This window comes from Cydia pomonella, chromosome 7 (genome assembly GCF_033807575.1).
Source record: "Cydia pomonella isolate Wapato2018A chromosome 7, ilCydPomo1, whole genome shotgun sequence".
Taxonomy (NCBI): domain Eukaryota; kingdom Metazoa; phylum Arthropoda; class Insecta; order Lepidoptera; family Tortricidae; genus Cydia; species Cydia pomonella.
In genome coordinates, this window is record NC_084709.1 from 2,102,181 (window position 1) to 2,122,811 (window position 20,631).

The 20,631-nt window shown below is 38.2% G+C and overlaps 1 protein-coding gene across 2 annotated transcripts in view; it reads right to left on the reverse strand.

Moving 5' to 3' along the window:
* Nucleotides 1-14,898, reverse strand: part of LOC133519574 (vesicular glutamate transporter 1) — a 77,244-nt gene extending 62,346 nt beyond the window's left edge. Inside the window, exon 1 of one of the 2 annotated variants that reach the window (XM_061853586.1) lies at nt 14,715-14,898. In XM_061853586.1, coding sequence (XP_061709570.1) covers nt 14,715-14,770 — 56 coding nt within the window. In that variant the 5' untranslated portion in view covers nt 14,771-14,898. Of the gene's footprint in view, nt 1-6,617; nt 7,121-14,714 lie in introns of those variants that run through there. The other variant, XM_061853585.1, reaches the window with a different exon arrangement.
* Nucleotides 14,899-20,631: the final 5,733 nt, after the last annotated feature.

Below are 20,631 nucleotides of genomic sequence, written 5' to 3' on the forward strand. Positions count from 1 at the left end.
CACTTTATTATTCTTTGTATTTTATTTTCGTGTCTAAACCTGTGTGTTACTGTTTTTTGTCCCAAATAAATAGAAAAAATAATAATAATAAGAATAACAGTTATAGTAACACTAACATTTTTAGTATCAACTTGATTAAACAATTTGTGACGCCGCTATATAAACACACATGTGCTTAACTTAACTCGGGAATTTTCAGCGAGAAGTCGAATGTAGGTTATAAGTATTTTTGTGTGCAAGAAAAAATGTTAGCTTTTAATTCTTCTTTTAATATTAAACTAATTCTACGCATTCCACTCACATGTTTTAGACACTGGCGCGACATGTTCATGATTCTTTTAGGGATACCCTCCTCCAATTGAGGTGGGATTTAAATCTTCTCGGGTCAGAGGTGTAGGGTTAGAGCCGGTGTAGCTTTATTTGACGATCATAATATAAGTGCATTGTAATATGCCTACTTGAATAATAATCTTTATATTTGTCTTAGAATATCGTGTTTTTCTTTTTGAAAAATGCTGGCAAGGTTCGTTAGTTTTACAATACGAATCGTCAGTTAACAGAGTTAGAGTCCGACCAAGCTAAGTTGGCAGTGATTTTGATAGCCCAGCATGTGCAAGTGTTAAGTAAACGTCATAATTTCGTAAATGTTTAACGTTTAGAAACGTTGACGTTGCGCTGTCTGGGCTATAGTGGATGTTCTACAACGGAATAAAAGCTACTTTGCTTACTTTAGACCAAAACATTTAATTTTTACACTAGTTCCTAAAAATCCCCCCCTTAGGGCCGGAGTAAAGACGTCAAATTTTTGTATGGTATTTGTTTTTTTTTAAGCTATTGCATAGCTTCTATCGCGGGCCTTGAGCGCGGGGACCGAATCCAGAAATTCCGTAACGAAAAAACCTCACGCTCCCCACTTCGTCTAACGTCGTTTCAGTTCGGCAGTCTTCGACACGGCGTTGTGTGCGTGCGATTAGACGTATTGTACTACTCAGAGACTTGTCATACGCTTCGCTTGACAGACAGATGAAGTGTGCGAAAGGGAAGCCATCACGTATATGAACAAGCCACGAGTGTGAAAGAGGCAGACTACATATGAGAAAACGTAACCATTTTTTGAATTCGAAGGCGGCCGAGGCGGCCAAAATCATATTGCCGTATTTTTTAACGTTAAAAATATACGAGAATCAAAATCAAAAATAAATATTAAGTAAGTAATTTAGTGAAGATGGTGTCATGTTGTGTGCCGGATTGTTGTGTTTCAGGGCCAAAAAACCCAGGGAAATACTCATTTCACAGGTAATTATGATAATCGTAGCGAAATTTTCGTAACGATATTATATCAAATTAACAGCATAAAAAGTGTAAAAAGCCAATTTATACAGTTCATTATAAGTTTTTCTTCAATTGTGTGTTAATATTTCATGATATTAGTCAATAATTTAGAATATTTTGTGTAAAAACCTAAACTGTTACTTTACGCTAGGGCTTGACAAAATGTTCATATGACTGTATCGATAACTTGTCGGTATATTAGTAGGTATGGAATTAGTTGTTCACAAGACATCATTAAGATATTAACCTTTATAACCGACGTAAAATAATAACGATTGTTATAATACCTTTTTTGAAGATGCACATGTTCAGCGATAAATTTAAACTTCACTTTCCAACACATTACTTACATTTTAACCACTTTTCCACGGCTTTGCCGCTAACACAAGACAGCGTATACACACCCAACCCAACTTGTCAGGCGGAAAAGGCGCGAATTTCAAATTTTCTTTGGTAAGTCAACTATTTGCGCCTACTGTTAACACTTAGCATGTGTTTGTGTTAACGACATTGCACATGTTACACCACTCACACCCGCATACGACAGAAACCTGCTTTATCAACGCGAGTCACCTGCTTTACCGACAGCGCCGGGTTCCATAATGCTTGATCGGACTACGTTAGTAATTTAGTCAAGTAAAAACGAAAAAACGTAAAAAGAGCGTACCTGGGTCGCCTAGCAGGACGTCCTATCGGACGCCCTAGGTATCGCTGGAGCGACATGGTGGAGGCGGATCTGCGCGAGCTTCGAGTCGACAATTGGCGAGAGGTCGCACAGGACCGAGAAAAGTGGCGCTGTCTTGTGTCGGAGGCCAAGTCTCATTTTGGGTCGCTGAGCCAACGGAGTAAGTAGTAAGTAAGTAAACGTCCCAGAACACCAAACCAGGTGAGAAAAATAAAAAATCGCAATGAGTGGCGATACGATTTTAAGTCGACACGAGTTTCGAATTAACTATTCGCAAATGTATTACAATACATATGGCCCTTAAAATGTTCGATATAGTTACGTAATGTGCTAATTATCGCACTAGTGCGGTAAAGTAGCTCCATATGTACTGTAAAATAAGTAACAATATATATTTGACCATTGTGACACATGTGTACCTATATATTTGACCATTTTGATGCTGACTGAAACGACTGTAACTGTAGCCTCGGTTATCACTATCAGTATTGTTATTTACTATGCGTCCGCTGTAAAAGAAAATTAAAGGTACTAAAGGCGCTAATAAGGTCTAATAGTAGTAATAATACTCATACCTATTACATTTTTTATAAAAACAAACACATTTGAAAAAGTAGTCGATAAAGCAGTTAAACATCGATAGATTATTAATATGTTGTAACATGACATCACTATTTTTGTTCGCACATAGACAATTTACGCACACACTTGCATTTCATTTTTGGTCACACTTTTGAAGTTTGACAGTCGTTCTATACTATCCTATTTCTATGGTACTACTCTACGAAACTCGCACGAATCGAGACGAGCTGCTCCGAAATCGGACAAATACATAAGCAGCTGTTTATAGTAATCTGTATGTATCATTGATGTACGTAATAGGGGTAGATGAGGTACCAGGCGGTCGATCGTGAGCCACAAAATATAGGTTCCGGGACCTATATTGAATTAGTCGTATGGGTGACGCTGAAGTGTCAACATTGTCATCAAATTCGATAAAATATTGCCAAAGAATGCCGTGTTGCGCCTTTTTCCAGTGCTTCAATAGCTCCAAGCACAAAAACAAAGCTCACGGTATCACTTTTCATTCGTAAGTACTATTATAACATTTGAAAACATATTTTTTCTAAATAAAATTAAAAATTTCCTTGTTATTGAGTGAGCGCGACAGCTAAATAATGCATTACCCATGTGAGAAACACGTTTATCCGAGTGTCAAGTAGGCATGCCCGCTTCATGCAGTGCATGCATGCCCGAGTCAGCAATTTTTTTTATAAATAATGCAACTTTTTAAATCATGTGCTCCTATTCCTTGAAACTATAGAATGTAACCGGTTTTTATTTTAATATACTTACGAATAACCGGTTGTTAACCAAAAATCCAGTTTTTCTGATAGTATTGTTAAAACAATATCTTGCATTAACTTGAAACCCAAATATCGGGAATAGTCCATCAAAAATTACTAAATAGTACTTGTACAACAATAGGAAAACTATGGACAACATTTTTAACGAGAGCTCGGATTTACAATTTTAATATGCGAGTTATAGTGTAGTTTTAAGATGTATTTATGTATGTTGAAAACTGTGTAAAAAATATTTAGAACAGATATTAGATCAATCAAATTTAACCTTTTATCATAAACAAAAGAAATAAATAATAATCATCTCTATTTGTCAAGTAAAATGTATGATGACTGGTCTGGCCTAGTGGGCAGTGACCCTGCCTATAAAGCCGATGGTCCCGTCCCGGGTTCAAAGTTCTAATGATGGAATCCATGAAGAATTGAGGGAACACTTAAAATCTTATAGGTACACATATAGTGATTTTTGTATTGTTTGTCTACAAATTAAGCATTTTCATTCAAAAACTGGCAATTAGTGTAGTGGAACTGCTGATGATAAACAGAACGAAACTCCCTAACTACGTATTTACCGTTTGAGTATTTGTATTAATTTGTCCTCTTTGTAGAGCAACTAAGGTGATGAAAATGAAAACGATGAAAATCAGAACGAATACTTTAAATTGAACATTCTAATGTAAGGGCACGCTGCCGTCTCAAATCGAGAAAAGTGGGACATTGCTAATTTCGCCTTCGATAGGGAATGATTTAAAAAAAATATAACTTCAAAATCAGTATTAACGTTAAAAAAATGAAAACTATAATGTTTAGAGAAAAAACTTTCACTTATTTCTATTTTAAAACGAGCTGCAGCTGTGGAAATGCCTAGCGATTGAATTGTGAAAATTAAAAATGATGCTCGGTTTCGTTTTTTATGAAAAATTTTTTTCTCCATACATTATAATTTTCCTTTTTATACCGCCCTCTCCGCATATTTTTTTTAATTGTATAGATAAACTATCGGTTTTACATATAAAATACATACAGTTTTACATATTTTATTTAATGTGTTAGCGAAAAAAAATTGTTTTCCATAAAATAAATAAAGTGCCTATTTATTTTAATTTCGTATATTTTTTATAAATATTTGTTTCCTGACGCTACCTAATAAAGACCGACGTTGAAGGCGCTTATTCCCATGACTTACAACTTGTCCAATATAAGTGAATCCGTATACGTATCGTAACTATGAATAAACAAGGTTCACACTTTTATATTGGTTATCTTGAGTCGTGCGCTCGGTGAACGATTGGAATATATAAATACCAGGAGTAACTACGAATTACCAGTGTTTACATTATCTCTTGTCAAGCGTACTTGTCTTTTCCGAAAAACCATCAGAAGTGAACAGAACCTCGAGATCCCTATCAACTGAGATCATATCGTTATACTGGTTTACTGGTGGTTGGTTATGGTGGTATTAATATCAAAGAAAAAGAAATACTGCATAAATAAAATAAATAAATAATTATAATTGCATAAGTTGATACAAAATGCTATGCAATAGCTTTACCGCGGCAGTCCCCGAGTGCCACACGTCTTTTTTCAGAACCTATCGTATGGGGTATCAAATGAAAGAACATTATGGGACGATTCTAGAAATATACTACACTCTTAGCCACCTGTTTTCCAAAAATCTAAAAAAAATATAGGGATAAGGTTAGTAAAATGACTCATTTGATAGTGTTTAAGAGTGATTCCGTTTCTTGATAGGTAGATGTACCCAATGGTTGGCACTGTAGAATACAGTAATTGGACCACATATGTTTGCAGGAAAGTCAACACGGCAGTTTGTAATAACTAAGGTGACTAAAGCGAAGAAAATGTTAAATATTTGTGACATTATCTATGAAAAGGGACCTTATTGTCGATGACGCTTACGCCGCACTGCGTAGCGCGGCGTTGTTTATAATATGGGAGCACCGTTGATAATGGCGTAAGCGTCACCGACAATAAGGTCCCTTTTCATAGAAAATGTCACATTTTTGCAATGGTTTAGTGAATCACAAGGTTATTTATTAATGTACTAAAAAAACGCGTCAAAAGATTTGTATAAGATCATGCGGTATACATAAATAAATATTATAAGGACATTCTTACACAAATTGACTAAGTCCCACGGTAATCATCAGAAGGCTTGTGTTGTGGGTACTCAGACAACGATATATATGATATACAAATACTTAAATACATAGAAAACATCCATGACTCAGGAACAAATATCTGTGCTCATCACATAAATGCCCATACCGGGATTCGACCTCGTGAACATCGTTAGGAAACCGGACTAATCCCAACAAGGCCTAGTTTATCCTCTGGGTTGGAAGGTCTGATGGCAATGGCAGTCGCTTTCGTAAAAACTAGTGCCTACGCCAAATCTTGGGATTAGTTGTCAAGCGGACCCCAGGCTCCCATGAGCCGTGGCAAATGCCGGGACAACGCGAGGAAGACCGGGATTCGACCTCAGGACCATAGGCTTCATAGGCAGGGTCACTGCCCACTAGGCCAGACCGGTCATCAAGATGAAAGGGGCACGACAAACATTTTATTTACCTCGGCGGGGCAAAAGAAACAGTATGAGGACCTACGATTGTATCTCTTGCCACAATATTCCTATTACCCCATCTAACTTAAAAAAAAATAAACAGAAATTCTTATGGGTACCTAAACCACCAAAACTATGTACACAACTAGGTGACACACACATGTAGATGTGCATGTTTACATAAATTCAGGCTCTACGTTTAAATTTTCACGTAAGTAAATTAATTATTTCTGCGCACGACATACACGAATGGCATTTTAAATATTTTTTACTTAACATTGTAACGAATGTAGCAAACCGGTCTTAAAACAATTAAATCTTAATTAAAAAAAACTGTTTTGTTTTACGATTTGCTTATCTTTCTTAAGTATTAGCAACGTTGCACAATTAAACTGGATTTCGGCATTGTCGACAAAAGGAATGACATCCGCATTTTCACAATGCCAATTAAGTAGAAATTAAAAATCGACAATCGCAAAAACCAAATGCTAAACGAACCTGAACCTTATTCCAAACACTTAAGCTTCATCGTCGGTCACTTAAAGACTCAGTTATTAAGCAACTTTATCACTTGCACCCGTCTAAAACCTGTTTCCTACAGAATTCCACGACAATACATTTGAATCATTAGCAGACTTAAATTTGCACAAACCTCTCTGTAGTATTATAGAACATCGCCGCTTGTCTTTTCAAATCGTCTCCCATTGCGTTTTCTTCACTCATTTCACTAGAAATTCACTGCTCACTACACTTGAATATGCACTTTGTGTTTAACTTTTAGAGTTGGTTTTCGCGTGTTTGGTGGTGAGGAGGCCAGTCGGTCGTACGTTCGACGCGCGCGCCTCTCACATCGCACTGAGGACCTAGGTTAGGCGCGCTCTCTTTCGCCCCCACTCGTATGCAGTCAATGATACGGTTTTATTCATGAACCGGCACTTTGGGTGGGTGCTTGGTGCTAGTATATCTTGAGCCCTTTGCATGGTACAGTCAAAAGATTTAATTTGTGACTCATTTCGTACCTTGTCACAGTGAGAAACAACATGAAAGTTGCCAGAGAGCTCATACTATTGTTACTTTGACAAGGTACGAAATGGGTCACAGAGTAAATGTTAATAATCCCCTATAGCCCCCACTTAGGCTAAGTCAAAAGCTGTGAAAATTTTAGCAGTTTATACAACCTTTGCATTTGCGCCAATATATACATGCTTAAGTGGTTACTTTTTTTTTTACCCAGGCTACGTTCTTCAAACTCCTAAGAGGAGTTGAGTTTTTCGGAATGTATGTACGTTATTGGTTATTATTAGTTAACTGGTAGAGAGTGCCTTAAGGCATTAAGTCCGCCATTTGTACCTTCATGTATTGTGCAAAAAAGATTAAATAAATAAATAAATATGTCATTTGAAAACAGTCGCTTCGGTGAAGGGAAACATACACGGAAACCGGACTAATCCCAATAAGGCCTAGTATCCCCTCTGGGTTGGAATTTGGAAGGTCAAATGGCAGTCGCTCTCGTAATACCTAGTGCCTACCTGAATTCTTGGGATTAGTTGCCAAGCTCCAAGGCTCCCATGTGCCGTGGTAATAAGCCGGGACAAACGCTAGAAAGAAGAAGAGATATGGACTGAAACTAAGTAAAACTGCGTAGAAACCATTTTTTTTAGGGTTCCCTACAAAACGTGCGACTCTGCGCCGTCCGTCCGTCCGTCTGTCACGTTGCTAAGAACGCGGGCACACTGGCGATTTGCGAGTGCGCACCGGGTTCACCGCGAGTGCGCAACGATATCGCTGCGAGCGCGCAACAATTTTGCTGCTCACTGACATACTGGAATGAGAGCGGAATCGTTGCGCACACGCGGCGAACACGTTGCGCGCTCGGCTCGCTTTCAACTCGCTCGCAATTCGATAGAATGCCCGCGCCCTAAATATCTAGACAACTACTTAGACATATAATAGTCGGAATACCGTAGTCGAGGATAATATTCGTGAATGTACAATGACATTCTGTTTACCTTTGTTGTGGTCTCGCATTGTTAAATGCATGTGTTGCGACGCATGTTATGGTATTAAACGAATAACCGAGTTAGGTTTATGTACTTAGTCAGGTCATAAGTTCTGTCACAAAGGTTTTTAAATTTTTATTGATAAAAAAGTTATGGGTATACAGATTCCTTATTATTTATGTATATCGTTTAAAAGCTTATTTAAAGGTGAATAAGTTATAACCTTATTCGCTGCCGTGGTTTAGCATAATTCTAGGTAATGTACGGAAAAAGTCATAAAAAAACACGTAAAAAAAATACTCCAAGTACTTGTTTAAGGTGATTTTGATCACTGTTTAACATGTTTGAATCTTGCATAACGCAAAAGCGGGGTCTTTTGTCTTTATTTCGATACGTAGTTTATGTGAATTGTACTTTATGTGATTGAAATATGCTACTATACATGATCTACCAAATCTACTGTACTAAGCGTGTTACTGAAAAGTACCCTTTGAAGGGTATTATCTAAAGTAATGCTGTTCTTGGACTTGTCGGATAAATAAAGTAGTTTCATACAGATAAACAATAGTAACTATTTTATTAATGTTACAGCTGTTTTGTATTCCCTTTTGTAAAGAAAGCATATTTTTTCAAAAATAAATGTAAATAAAATTGCTCGATTTAATACAAATTATATTACATTTGAACAAGAACAAAACAAGCTTTCAACGAATGGCTATATTTTATTATTATAAGCTTTGTATAATATTTTATCAGTCAAAACCTTTGTGACAGAACTTATGACCTGACTAAGTATAATCCAGTACTGCACCTATGGTTCACAAATTTAATAAATAAACCAATGTTCTTTCCGGGTTTTGCTGAGTTTCTTCCGTTTATAAAACTATTTTGTTTTAGAACTACAAAATTCAAATAAAAGTCACACTTAAACGAAGGTATTAGAGATAAAATAAAGGTGGGGAAGATCGGCATATAATATTTATTGCAGAGAAGACCGTCCTAAGACAACAACTCTCGTATCTATGTGTATATGTATACGTATAATATCTCTTGTTCAGACACAGTCAGAAAGGAAAAGCTTCACTTCTTCTGCTCTACCAACCTCCTGTAACTGGAGTATTTGTACAAACTCAAGTTACGCAAGAGCTAAACGCGACAACTAGGGTTTTGAAATCCGGATATCCGGATACCCAAAACATCCAGATATCTCTATCCGGATAATTTGGGTATAAAAACGGATAGTACCCATATTATATTTTATAGAGAAACCGTAAGAGTACTTTTTGCATTCTCTCCAGAAGTAAGACATAAGATGCCTCATAAGGGTTCCAAACAATGGAGGCGGACTCGACTTTCCTTCTCACTAGGGCACAGTACAGGTACAGCTTTATGGTACCTGGGTCATGAAAATCCCTAGAATTCCTGATTACAAACCCTAACCTTTTGTAGCAGTCACGCGCCAATGATATCATATGGTCATGAAAGTTGAAGTGGGAGTCAAGGACTCCGCCTAGTGTGACATGCCTTATATGATTTTTTCAAACCGGTATATGAAAGATTAATACATATTTGACAAATTTGTCCTTTAAGAAGTAAATGTAACTTTAACTCCATTTACATATGATTTTGTCCGAATCCTTATAGAACGTAACCTTTTTTTATACGGATCCGTATTATCCGAATTATCCGGATATCCGGATCCGTAAAATGATAAGTAATATCCGAAATATCCGGATCCGAAAAATTGGCTGATATTGCAAACCCTAGCGACGACAGAGCTTGTACATAGTACAAAGAGTGGGGAAGTATATGGGGAAGATACTATGGCGCACACATACAAGCCGCGCGCGGTGCGTTTGTATGAAGATAACCACTCTTTGTGCTATGGCTTGTAGATCGTCTTTCCTATTAGACGATCTTCTCCGCATTGACCTTAATTTGATCTCAATACAAAACTTTGTTGACGGAGCTCTTAAGCGATCACTTCGGTCTTGCAAATCGATTAAATGCGTTTTTATTTAGTTGGAACTTTTTATTTATTCGGAGAATAAAAAGAGTTAAATGTACTATAGATGGGTACCAACACTATTACACGGTCACACGTATTAACTAATAAAAGTGGAGGTTGACCGGTCATCTGACATGCGACAACAAGGAAAAATGGAGCCAACAATCTAACGCTGCGCATGATATTCGTCATGACTCATCTACACGATGGCCCAGCGCTGGAGCAGCGAGATGGCCATGCGATGATTATGGCTCCTCTACACGATCGCCCAGCGCTGGAGCAGCGAGATGGCCATGCGATGATTATGGCTCCTCTACACGATCGCCCAGCGCTGGAGCAGCGAGATGGCCATGCGATGATTATGGCTCCTCTACACGATGGCCCAGCGCTGGAGCAGCGAGATGGCCATGCGATGATTATGGCTCCTCTACACGATGGCCCAGCGCTGGAGCAGCGAGATGGCCATGCGATGATTATGGCTCCTCTACACGATGGCCCAGCGTTGGAGCAGCGAGATGGCCATGCGATGATTATGGCTCCTCTACACGATCGCCCAGCGCTGGAGCAGCGAGATGGCCATGCGATGATTATGGCTCCTCTACACGATGGCCCAGCGCTGGAGCAGCGAGATGGCCATGCGATGATTATGGCTCCTCTACACGATGGCCCAGCGCTGGAGCAGCGAGATGGCCATGCGATGATTATGGCTCCTCTACACGATGGCCCAGCGCTGGAGCAGCGAGATGGCCATGCGATGATTATGGCTCCTCTACACGATGGCCCAGCGCTGGAGCAGCGAGATGGCCATGCGATGATTATGGCTCCTCTACACGATCGCCCAGCGCTGGAGCAGCGAGATGGCCATGCGATGATTATGGCTCCTCTACACGATCGCCCAGCGCTGGAGCAGCGATATGGCCATGGATGATTATGGCTCCTCTACACGATGGCCCAGCGCTGGAGCAGCGAGATGGCCATGCGATGATTATGGCTCCTCTACACGATCGCCCAGCGCTGGAGCAGCGAGATGGCCATGCGATGATTATGGCTCCTCTACACGATCGCCCAGCGCTGGAGCAGTGAGATGGCCATGCGATGATTATGGCTCCTCTACACGATGGCCCAGCGCTGGAGCTCAAAAATATCTAAACACGCACTCTAACGCCTTGACAATAAAGGCGTGTTCCGATATTTGTGCGCACCTGTTATTTGACGATCCTTTTCAGGTGAAAATTTTCATATATATATTATTAATGAAATTATTTTTTTTGGATTATCTTGCTATTATTTAAGTTTATTTCTGACGATCACAATATAGATTCTTATAAATTGATATTGATTTAATTTGTACTGTAATCATATGTTGTGAAATAAATAAATCAAATCAAATCACATTGTCCGCTCCGATATTTATAATGGCGCATAACAGATAGATGTGTGGAGACCTCAAGGGTAAACTAAAGTTGTATAATTTAACAAAAACTATTGGACACGAGCATACTGTCATTAATGTGTGTAATTAAGAACTAATGACATATATTCTTTAGGGACCCATTAGCGCATCAAAACAAATTAATGACATGTTGATTATGATTACCAAAATGACATTTATGAAAGTCAATTAACACTCAGGTCAAGTTCAAAGTTAAATTTCAACTTAATAATTTGTTCCACGTTTAAGTGTATTTTGGTTAAAAACATATGTAACCATTTTATTATTTTACTAAGTACCTATTGCTGAATCAGAAGTAAGAAGCGTAGGTTGGTACTATTAAAATAAGGACGATAAGCACGAGGAGATTCGTACATTGACCCGCCTGGGCCGCCTGAAAATAAAAATTGCGTAAAAAGAGAGGCGGCGTTAGGCGTGGGCGACGTGGGCTACCGCCTACGGCCTCGCGGTCCGAGGGGCCTCGCGCCTCAAATAAGTATATTTCGGACATAACATAAAAAAAATCGTTTACCAATTTCTTGCGCCACCAGAGAGCGACGCCAAATCTATCTTACCCACATAAAATTTTAGGCTTGCCCCGCCACTGGTAAAATTATAACGAAATTTCGATTTTCGAGATTTTGCGGCAGGCCCTCTTTCAGAACAGTTGGTCAAAATACGAAATTATTAGTGCTTAGCGTCCTTACTTTAGTTGCCTAAGGTGTGCAACTTTCAATCCAGATGACGCGATTATTCTTGTACCTCCTTGGATTTCACGGGCCGATAAATCCCGGTCTTTTAATAGGCTTGCGTGGGGATATAGATCCAACATGTAGCGGAGGTTGGAGAGCTTTAATGTCATGTAGAACGCCTGCTGGAACCCGTTCACAGGCGCAACAATAGACACCCATGAACCGGTCGCAGCAGGCATTGGGACTATTGTAGTAAAAGTAAACAGTATAAAGATCTATGGATTGAAGTTTGGGAGGACAAGTGGGAGGTCACTAGTTATCGAGGCAAGCGATGACTCGCCGCCCACTAGATGGACCCCTGAAAATGCCGTCATGAAGACGACCATGAGCAACACCGGTGTGAGCGTCTCAGGGGCGTCGAGAGGTGTACGCCGCTTTCTACCCAGTGGCTGATAACAGCCACTGTGCCAACTCGCGTCTTACGTAAGTTTTCACTTCCACCCCTGGAGCTTTAGCTCTAACGACTCCTCTCTGGACGGCCATTGAAGGCAAGCCAGAGCTGAGAGTCCTGCGGATATATATATATATTATTATACAATATATCATTACTCTCTGGACATTGACTGAGATCCCGAGTAGAGTTCCTTCTCAGGAATATTCTAATATGGGAAATTATTTGATTAAATAAACATTTTTTTTTTAAGTCAAATTAATTAAAAAAAGTCATCAAATAGGAGCACACTGTATTAGTCATTCACAATGATGATAAGATTAATGTGACACCAATAGTGACATGACATACTCTTTAATTACCTTGTATCTACATACAGGCTGTTCTGAACTATTCAATCGTAAATCATGAATCTTCTGTTAATACTGTGTCGTTTGGAATGGCGACTGTACAGTCAGCATCAAAAGTAGCGGATCAAACAAGGTTTCAAAAGTATCTACCTTGCTGAAACAGCTTAAGCCGCACTTAAGCATAGCCGATGGACCTCCTGAAGACCTGATCACCCTTAGCGACGAGGGCATCAAGTGCCTGACTGCCCTAAATCTACATCTATAGCTGTCTGTATTCTGTTTAAAAAAAAAAAAGTGATACGATTAAATAAATAAACAGCTTAACAAAATGTGGTGGTTCAATATGAAGAAAAATTAAGACGGTAAAAGATATACTTTTTAATGTAAATTTTAAAGGTTTATCTATATTTGGAAAAGTTATCCGGAATATCAGATACTTTTGGCGCGTTGTTTCATCCGCTACTATTGATGCTGACTGTACATAGGTTAGAAATACCCTAATCGACCTATTTATCTATGTCCATAGGGTAGAGATACATTGTATATGAATGCACAGGCAGCTATAGCTGATACCTGCACATCAATGCACCACACAAAACACTTGGGTTTTGACCATTTATAAAATGTTTGTCTAGTCTGTTTGAGAGTGTGTGAGTAAGTCTTACTTTATCAGAAACACAATATTTACGTGTTGATTATGATGTTAACATCCAACTGTGTAAGTAGATGTGACTAATTGCACACATATGTATGTTAATAGTACAACTAGTATGTTGTAATAAAAAAATGTAATTTCTTTCCGCTACCCATATTCTGTCTTTAACAGATTAGTATTTAGCGATGGCATTGGATTGGGCATATCCTCAGGAAGGCTGACACCCACCTATCCAAACTGGGCCTGGCCTGGAAGATACCCGGAATACGGAAAAATTGTTGCCCTAAATTTACTTGGCGCTGTTCCATGGAGCATAAGTTGGGTGTATTGGGGATGGGGTGAGAGGAGGTTACCCAAGCTGCCCAGAACCGGAGTCAGTGGAAGAAAATGGTTCAAGCCCTATACCCCAGCAGGGGTAACAGGATGGAAAGAAGATTTAGCAATAATACTGCTTGTAGTCTGCCTATATCTTTCAGTTATTAGAAGTTTGATCGACGGCAGTAGGTAGTGTGTGTGTGGGCCTATGAAGCTGATGTACCCGAGTTTGAATCCTGGTAAGTGCATTTATTTGTGTGATGAACACAGATATTTGTTCCTGAGTCATGGGTGTTTGATATGTATATAAGTATGTATTTATCTGTATACATGTTTATCGTCGCCTAGTACTGTCACATCTGAAAATATTGATATGGACAAAGTGCCAAAAATATGTATACACTACCCTAATATATGGGACATAAGGTCGTGTATACATATTTTTGGCACTTCGCTCGTGTCGATATTTTCAGACGTGACTGTACCAAGCTTTGCATAGTTTGGGGCTAGGTTAATCTGTGTACGATTATCCCCAAATAGTAATTCATTAGTTATTTATTTCTGAATGAGCATTCAATGAACTTGCATTTTATGCAATATAAGTTTCTTTTGCCACCCGTGGTGCCTACTTAACGCTATAAAAATATCATTGTATTGTCACCAAAATTACTTTAAATAGAGATAAAGTGTATTTCGGCTCAATTAGATATACATTCGCTGTAACATTCGTCTACTGAGTCGTAAGTGGGATAACAATGTTTATTTCTTCACATTAAAAGTGGTACCTATAGCTTGGGATAAAAGTTTGAAACATTATCGCTATCAATATTATTATCTAAGACTTACCCGTTTCCAGAATGCAGGGGTGTATATTCATAGTCATAATTTTGGCGTCTTAACATAATAAACTGCACATTGGAACACACACGCTCACTAAAACTACGAAAATGCGAAATTTAAATATAATTTTAACAAAAATTTCTTCGCGGTTTCTATTATACTCGAGCACAGTATGTTTTGTTTACTTTGACGTGGGCGGCTACCGGGAAAATCGAAATTCGTTAATTACGGGCATTTTTCTCTGTCACTCTAATTACGTCTTAGTGAGAGTAAAAGAGAAAGATCCCCGCAATTTGCGAATTTTGGTTTTTGCAGTAGGCCCCCTGGTCTGTCATTTTATTAACCAATCAGAAGAATATTAAAGAATTCATTTCTCTTTCTTTAGCGCTGTGATTGGTTGAATTGTTCACAAACGTGAAAGTAATGTCAATGTCACTATTACTAATGTCAGTTGCCAGTAACGTTTAGTTTCTGCATTACAAATTCATATTTTTGTACCAATCTTTGTGTCGATTGAAGTCATTGAAGGCATATTGAAGGTGGCTTGAAAATCTTCAAAATAATATTAGTTATTATTTCGAAGGATATATTAATAGAATTTATTGACAATAACAAAATACATAATGGATATATACAGATATATATATATAATATAACTAGCTTATATCTAAAATAGGCCCTTGAGGCATTGTACCAAGGATGCTGGCGGCATTTCCTCGTTGTATCGCAATACTGATACTGAAGGATATTAATAGTTATTACTCGAGCTACATATTTATTTAAAATATATACGATATTGTACTTAACTTCAGTGATAGTGTTTGAATTAGAATTGAATTATAAAAAGTTGCAGTGAGTTAAAAAAAAGCGGCCAAGTGCGAGTCGGACTCGCCCATAAAGGGTTCCGTACCATTAATGACGTATTAAAAAAAAACTACTTACTAGATCTCTTTCAAACCAATTTTCGCTGGAAGTTTGCATGGTAATGTATAACATTTTTTTTTTTTGGTTTTTTCGTTCTGTTATTTTAGAAGTTACAGGAGGGGGGACACACATTTTACCACTTTGGAAGTGTCTCTCGCGCAAACTATTCAGTTTAGAAAAAAACGATATTAGAAACCTCAATATCATTTTTGAAGACCGATCCATAGATACCTCACACGTATGGGTTTGATTTTTTTTTTTAATTTTATGATGTATTAAAAAAACTACCTACTTACTAGATTTCGTTCAAACCAATTTTCGGTGGAAGTTTGCATGGTAATGTACATCATATATTTTTTTAGTTTTATCATTCTGTTATTTTAGAAGTTACAGGGGGGGGGGGGGGGGACACATTTGACCACTTTGGAAGTGTCCCGGGCGCAAACTATTCAATTTAGAAAAAAATAATATTAGAAACCTCAATATCATTTTTAAAGACCTATCTTGGTAGTATCTATTACCACGCGTACGGGTTTGATAAAAAAATATATTTTGAGTTTCAGTTGTACGTATGGGGAACCCCTTAATTTATTGTTTTTTTTTCTATGTTTGTGTGAAAATCTTAATGCGTTTCACAGAATACATCTACTTACCAAGTTTCGACCGTATAGTTCTTATAGTTTCTGGCTGTGACATACGGACGGACGGACAGACAGACATGACGAATCCATAAGGGTTCCGTTTTTTTCCATTTGGCTACGGAACCCTAAAAACCCCCATATTTTCCTCCGTCAACAACCCTCACCAAAACAATGTCCCTGTAGGGTGTCCATAAACAGTAACCATGGTTTCGGTAATAGGATAAACCGAAAGAATTGGGTCGAGCGTGCCTACAGCACCTATGAGGGGCATTTGACGTTGTCGGTTTGATATTTTTACAGAAATGAATCTCGGAGGTCCAATGCAATGTTTTGGCGTTGTATCAGAAAAATGTGACCAACAAACGGGCGTTGTATTAAGTATTTATGTGTAAGTAATATGAGTCGCTTAAGTTTTTGAAGTGAAAACTTCTTTAGCGGCGCTATGCACTTTTTGTGATGGGGATTTTTTTTTAAACTCGCGACAGGTCACGTGACCGACAGATTCGTCAGATTGAAAATTCTTAAGACGGACACGTGACCTGATCGAAAAACGGTTATAGCTAAAAAACTTAAGTAAGTCACCTGTTGTATGTAGTTGTGACGTGTTCGAATAGACATTTGTTTTGTTTGTGTGTGTCTTTTAAACATGTATTGTCTATTCGAACACGTCACAACTACATATAACAGGTGACTTACTTAAGTTTTTTAGGGTTCCGTAGTCAACTAGGAACCCTTATAGTTTCGCCATGTCCGTCTGTCTGTCTGTCTGTCCGAGGCTTTGCTCCTTGGTCGTTAGTGCTAGAAAGCTGAAATTTGGCATGGATATATAAATAAATAAAGCCGACAAAGTTGTACAATAAAATCTAAAAATTTTTTTTTTTTTTAAGGGTACCTCCCCTACACGTAAAGTGGGGGTGAAATTTTTTTTTCGCTTCAACCCTAGAGTGTGGGGTATTGTTGGAAAGGTCTTTCAAAACTAATAGGGGTTATCAACAAACATTTTTTGATAAAGTGAATATATACGGAGATAATCGCTCCGAAAGAAGAAAAAAATGTGTTCCCCCCTCTAACTTTTGAACCATAGGTCCAAAAAATATGAAATTAATCGTGGAAGTAGAGCTTAAGAAAGACGTTAAATGAAAACTATAGCGGACATGATCAGTTTAGCTGTTTTTGAGTTATCGCAAAAAGTTTTCCCTTCATAGTAAAAGACTTACTTTAATTAGGTACTGATTATGAAAATTTGCCTATTTGTTTAACTCGGTAGGTACCGTTTCATCCCTTGGTTAACAATTTACTATACTTTAAGCTTCAGTTTAGCTTATTGTGACGGAAGAGTAACTACGGAACCCTACACTGAGCGTGGCCCGACATGCTCTTGGCCGATTTTTACCTATACAATGCTTAATAGAATCAGGCGTTACTTTGCGGAAATCCATGTTAATTAAAGCAAGAAATATTACTTTGCTAATCCGGGAGAAAATAACGTGTTAGTCAATCAGTGCTAACCCGTTATACTTACTTGCGTATTTTTACATGCAATTAATGTTCCCACCCTCCCACCACAAAAATAAATACGCAAATAAATCTTGGCGTGATAATAGATCGAACTCTTTCTTGGTCTCCGCAGATCAGCGAGGTGAGCAGGAAGATCTTTGCTACAGTTGGTTCCCTACGTCGCCTTCGTAACTTCTTGCCTCTCGCCACTAAAATTGCGCTTGCTCAGTCTCTCCTTCTGCCTATTTTAGATTATGCAGATATCTGCTATTTAGACCTTACTGAAGAGCAATTGAACAAACTCGATCGACTTCAAAATGTTTGCATTAGATTTATTTTTGGATTGCGCAAATTTGATCATATTTCAAGCTTTCGTTCAAAGCTTAAGTGGCTACCTATTCGTTTCCGTCGCAACGCACATATTCTCTCCCTCCTGTATGCCACTCTGTTTCACCCCAATACTCCTTGTTATCTTAAAACTCGGTTTAAATTTCTTTCCTCTATCAGATGCTCTCAAAATCTGTTACTAGTTCCCCCTCCTTCCTCTTCGAAATTTTACATTAACTCTTTCAGTTTTCGCGCTGTCCGGCTGTGGAATGCTCTGCCCGTTGACATCAAACGTGCTAAATCGCTCTCTATTTTTAATAAAACCGGCCAAGAGCATGTCGGGCCACGCTCAGTGTAGGGTTCCGTAGTTACTCTTCCGTCACAATAAGCTAAACTGGAGCTTAAAGTATAGTAAATGGTACCTTTCACCCGAGTTAAACAAATAGGCAAATTTTCATAATCAGTACCTAATTAAAGTAAGTCTTTTTACTATGAAGGGAAAACTTTTTGCGATAACTCAAAAACAGCTAAACTGATCATGTCCGCTATAGTTTTCATTTAATGTCTTTCTTAAGCTCTACTTCCACGATTTTTTTCATATTTTTTTGACCTATGGTTCAAAAGTTAGAGGGGGGGGACACATTTTTTTTTTCTTTCGGAGCGATTATCTCCGAATATATTCACTTTATCAAAAAATGTTTCTTGAAAACCCGTATTAGTTTTGAAAGACCTTTCCAACGATACCCCACACTCTAGGGTTAAAGCGAAAAAAAAAAATTCACCCCCACTTTACGTGTAGGGGAGGTACCCTAAAAAAAATTAAATTTTTATATTTTATTGTACGACTTTATCGGCTTTATTGATTTATATATCCATGCCAAATTTCAGCTTTCTAGCACTAACGACCACGGAGCAAAGCCTCGGACAGACAGACAGACAGACAGACAGACAGACAGACGGACATGGCGAAACTATAAGGGTTCCGTTTTATGCCATTTGGCTACGGAACCCTAAAAACCGATTAAAAGAACATTACTTGTCTCTTTCATAAATGTAGTTGTTTATTTTGAAATTCTTCGTTATTTGTATGGCTTTTCCTTTGTCATTTATTTATATATTTATTTGTTATTTATATATTGTTTATATATAGTAATAAATGTAGTATACCTATATATATTAAATATTTGTAGTATATGTATTTTATTTTATTTTTGCACCACCCGTTACCTTGATTATGTTCGCCATTTCTCTATCTGAAGGTTGTCTGGAAGAGATCGCTGTTTAGCGATAAGTCCGCCTGTTGTTACCTACATATTTATACCTTTACATATTTTGTACCATTTTTTTTTGTAGTGTGCAATAAAGCATTTTATTATTATTATTATTATAAATATAACAACCCACCACCAAAAGTACAAAACTCGACACGTGTTTCGCCTCTCTACGAGGCATCCTCAGGAGATGCTGGAGATGTTGACGGTCTGACGCCCGACAACTGAAAGTTTTCAGTTTTTTACGTTTACGGTTACAATTTCATTGAATCTAGTAGACCGCCGGCGCGGCGTAGGAGAGGAAGATATGATAAACTTTGTGATGTTAAATAATTGTAATAGGTAGTTCTGCAGTGTTAAATTTTTAATGTAATATAAATTGTCATGTTTGTGTACGATAGCGCAATAAATGAATTGTATTTTACCACATAATGATAGTACTTTTATACATATAACCTGTGATGGGGGTTTCCGGAGGCGAAAAATCGATCTAGCTATAAGTGTTATTTCTGGAGAAACGCGCATTTTTGAGTTTTTACATGTTTTCCGATCAAATGTCGGTCTCCCAGATATTGTCCTATAATGTTGTTTACAGGTAAACATGTAAACATGTTATGTTTATAATAGCTAACCGCTGAACCCGAGATTAATTAATAATATATCCTACCCAATTTTGATTAGGGATCACACGTGTATAGTATAGATATCTACACCTTTCATTTTCAGGCAGCGAGCAGTACGGTCACGTGCCACGTCTGAAAATATCGATACGGACACAGTGCCAAAAATATGTATACAGTACTCTAATATACCTATGGGCCATAAGGTCGTGGACTTATGACATATTTTTGGCACTTCGATCGTGTGGATGTTTTAACTTAAAAATGTCCTTCTGTTCTGCAGGAAAACAACAAGATTTGAGGAGATTAGTACGGGAATGCCGCCGGGACAGTAACCTGCAGCTCCAACTTCAGGGAATTGGGCTGAATGAACGCGACACGCGATCGACAGCCCGCCTGTTTCCGGCTGGGCGTCCCTACACTACATCTACATCATAGATATTCTTTGATCTAAAGCCACTTATCTGACGATTAAGGTCATTGTTTTAGTTTAACAATCTTCAAATAAGCTTAACTGGTAGATGAAGTGCTAAGTTTTGTAGGAAAGAGCGTAGCCGTGTTTTCATGGAAAAGCGCCTTCCACGACACTTTTTAGTGTTGTGTTCCTGTCGGTGAGTAAGGTTGCCAGAGCTCAACGAGGGGG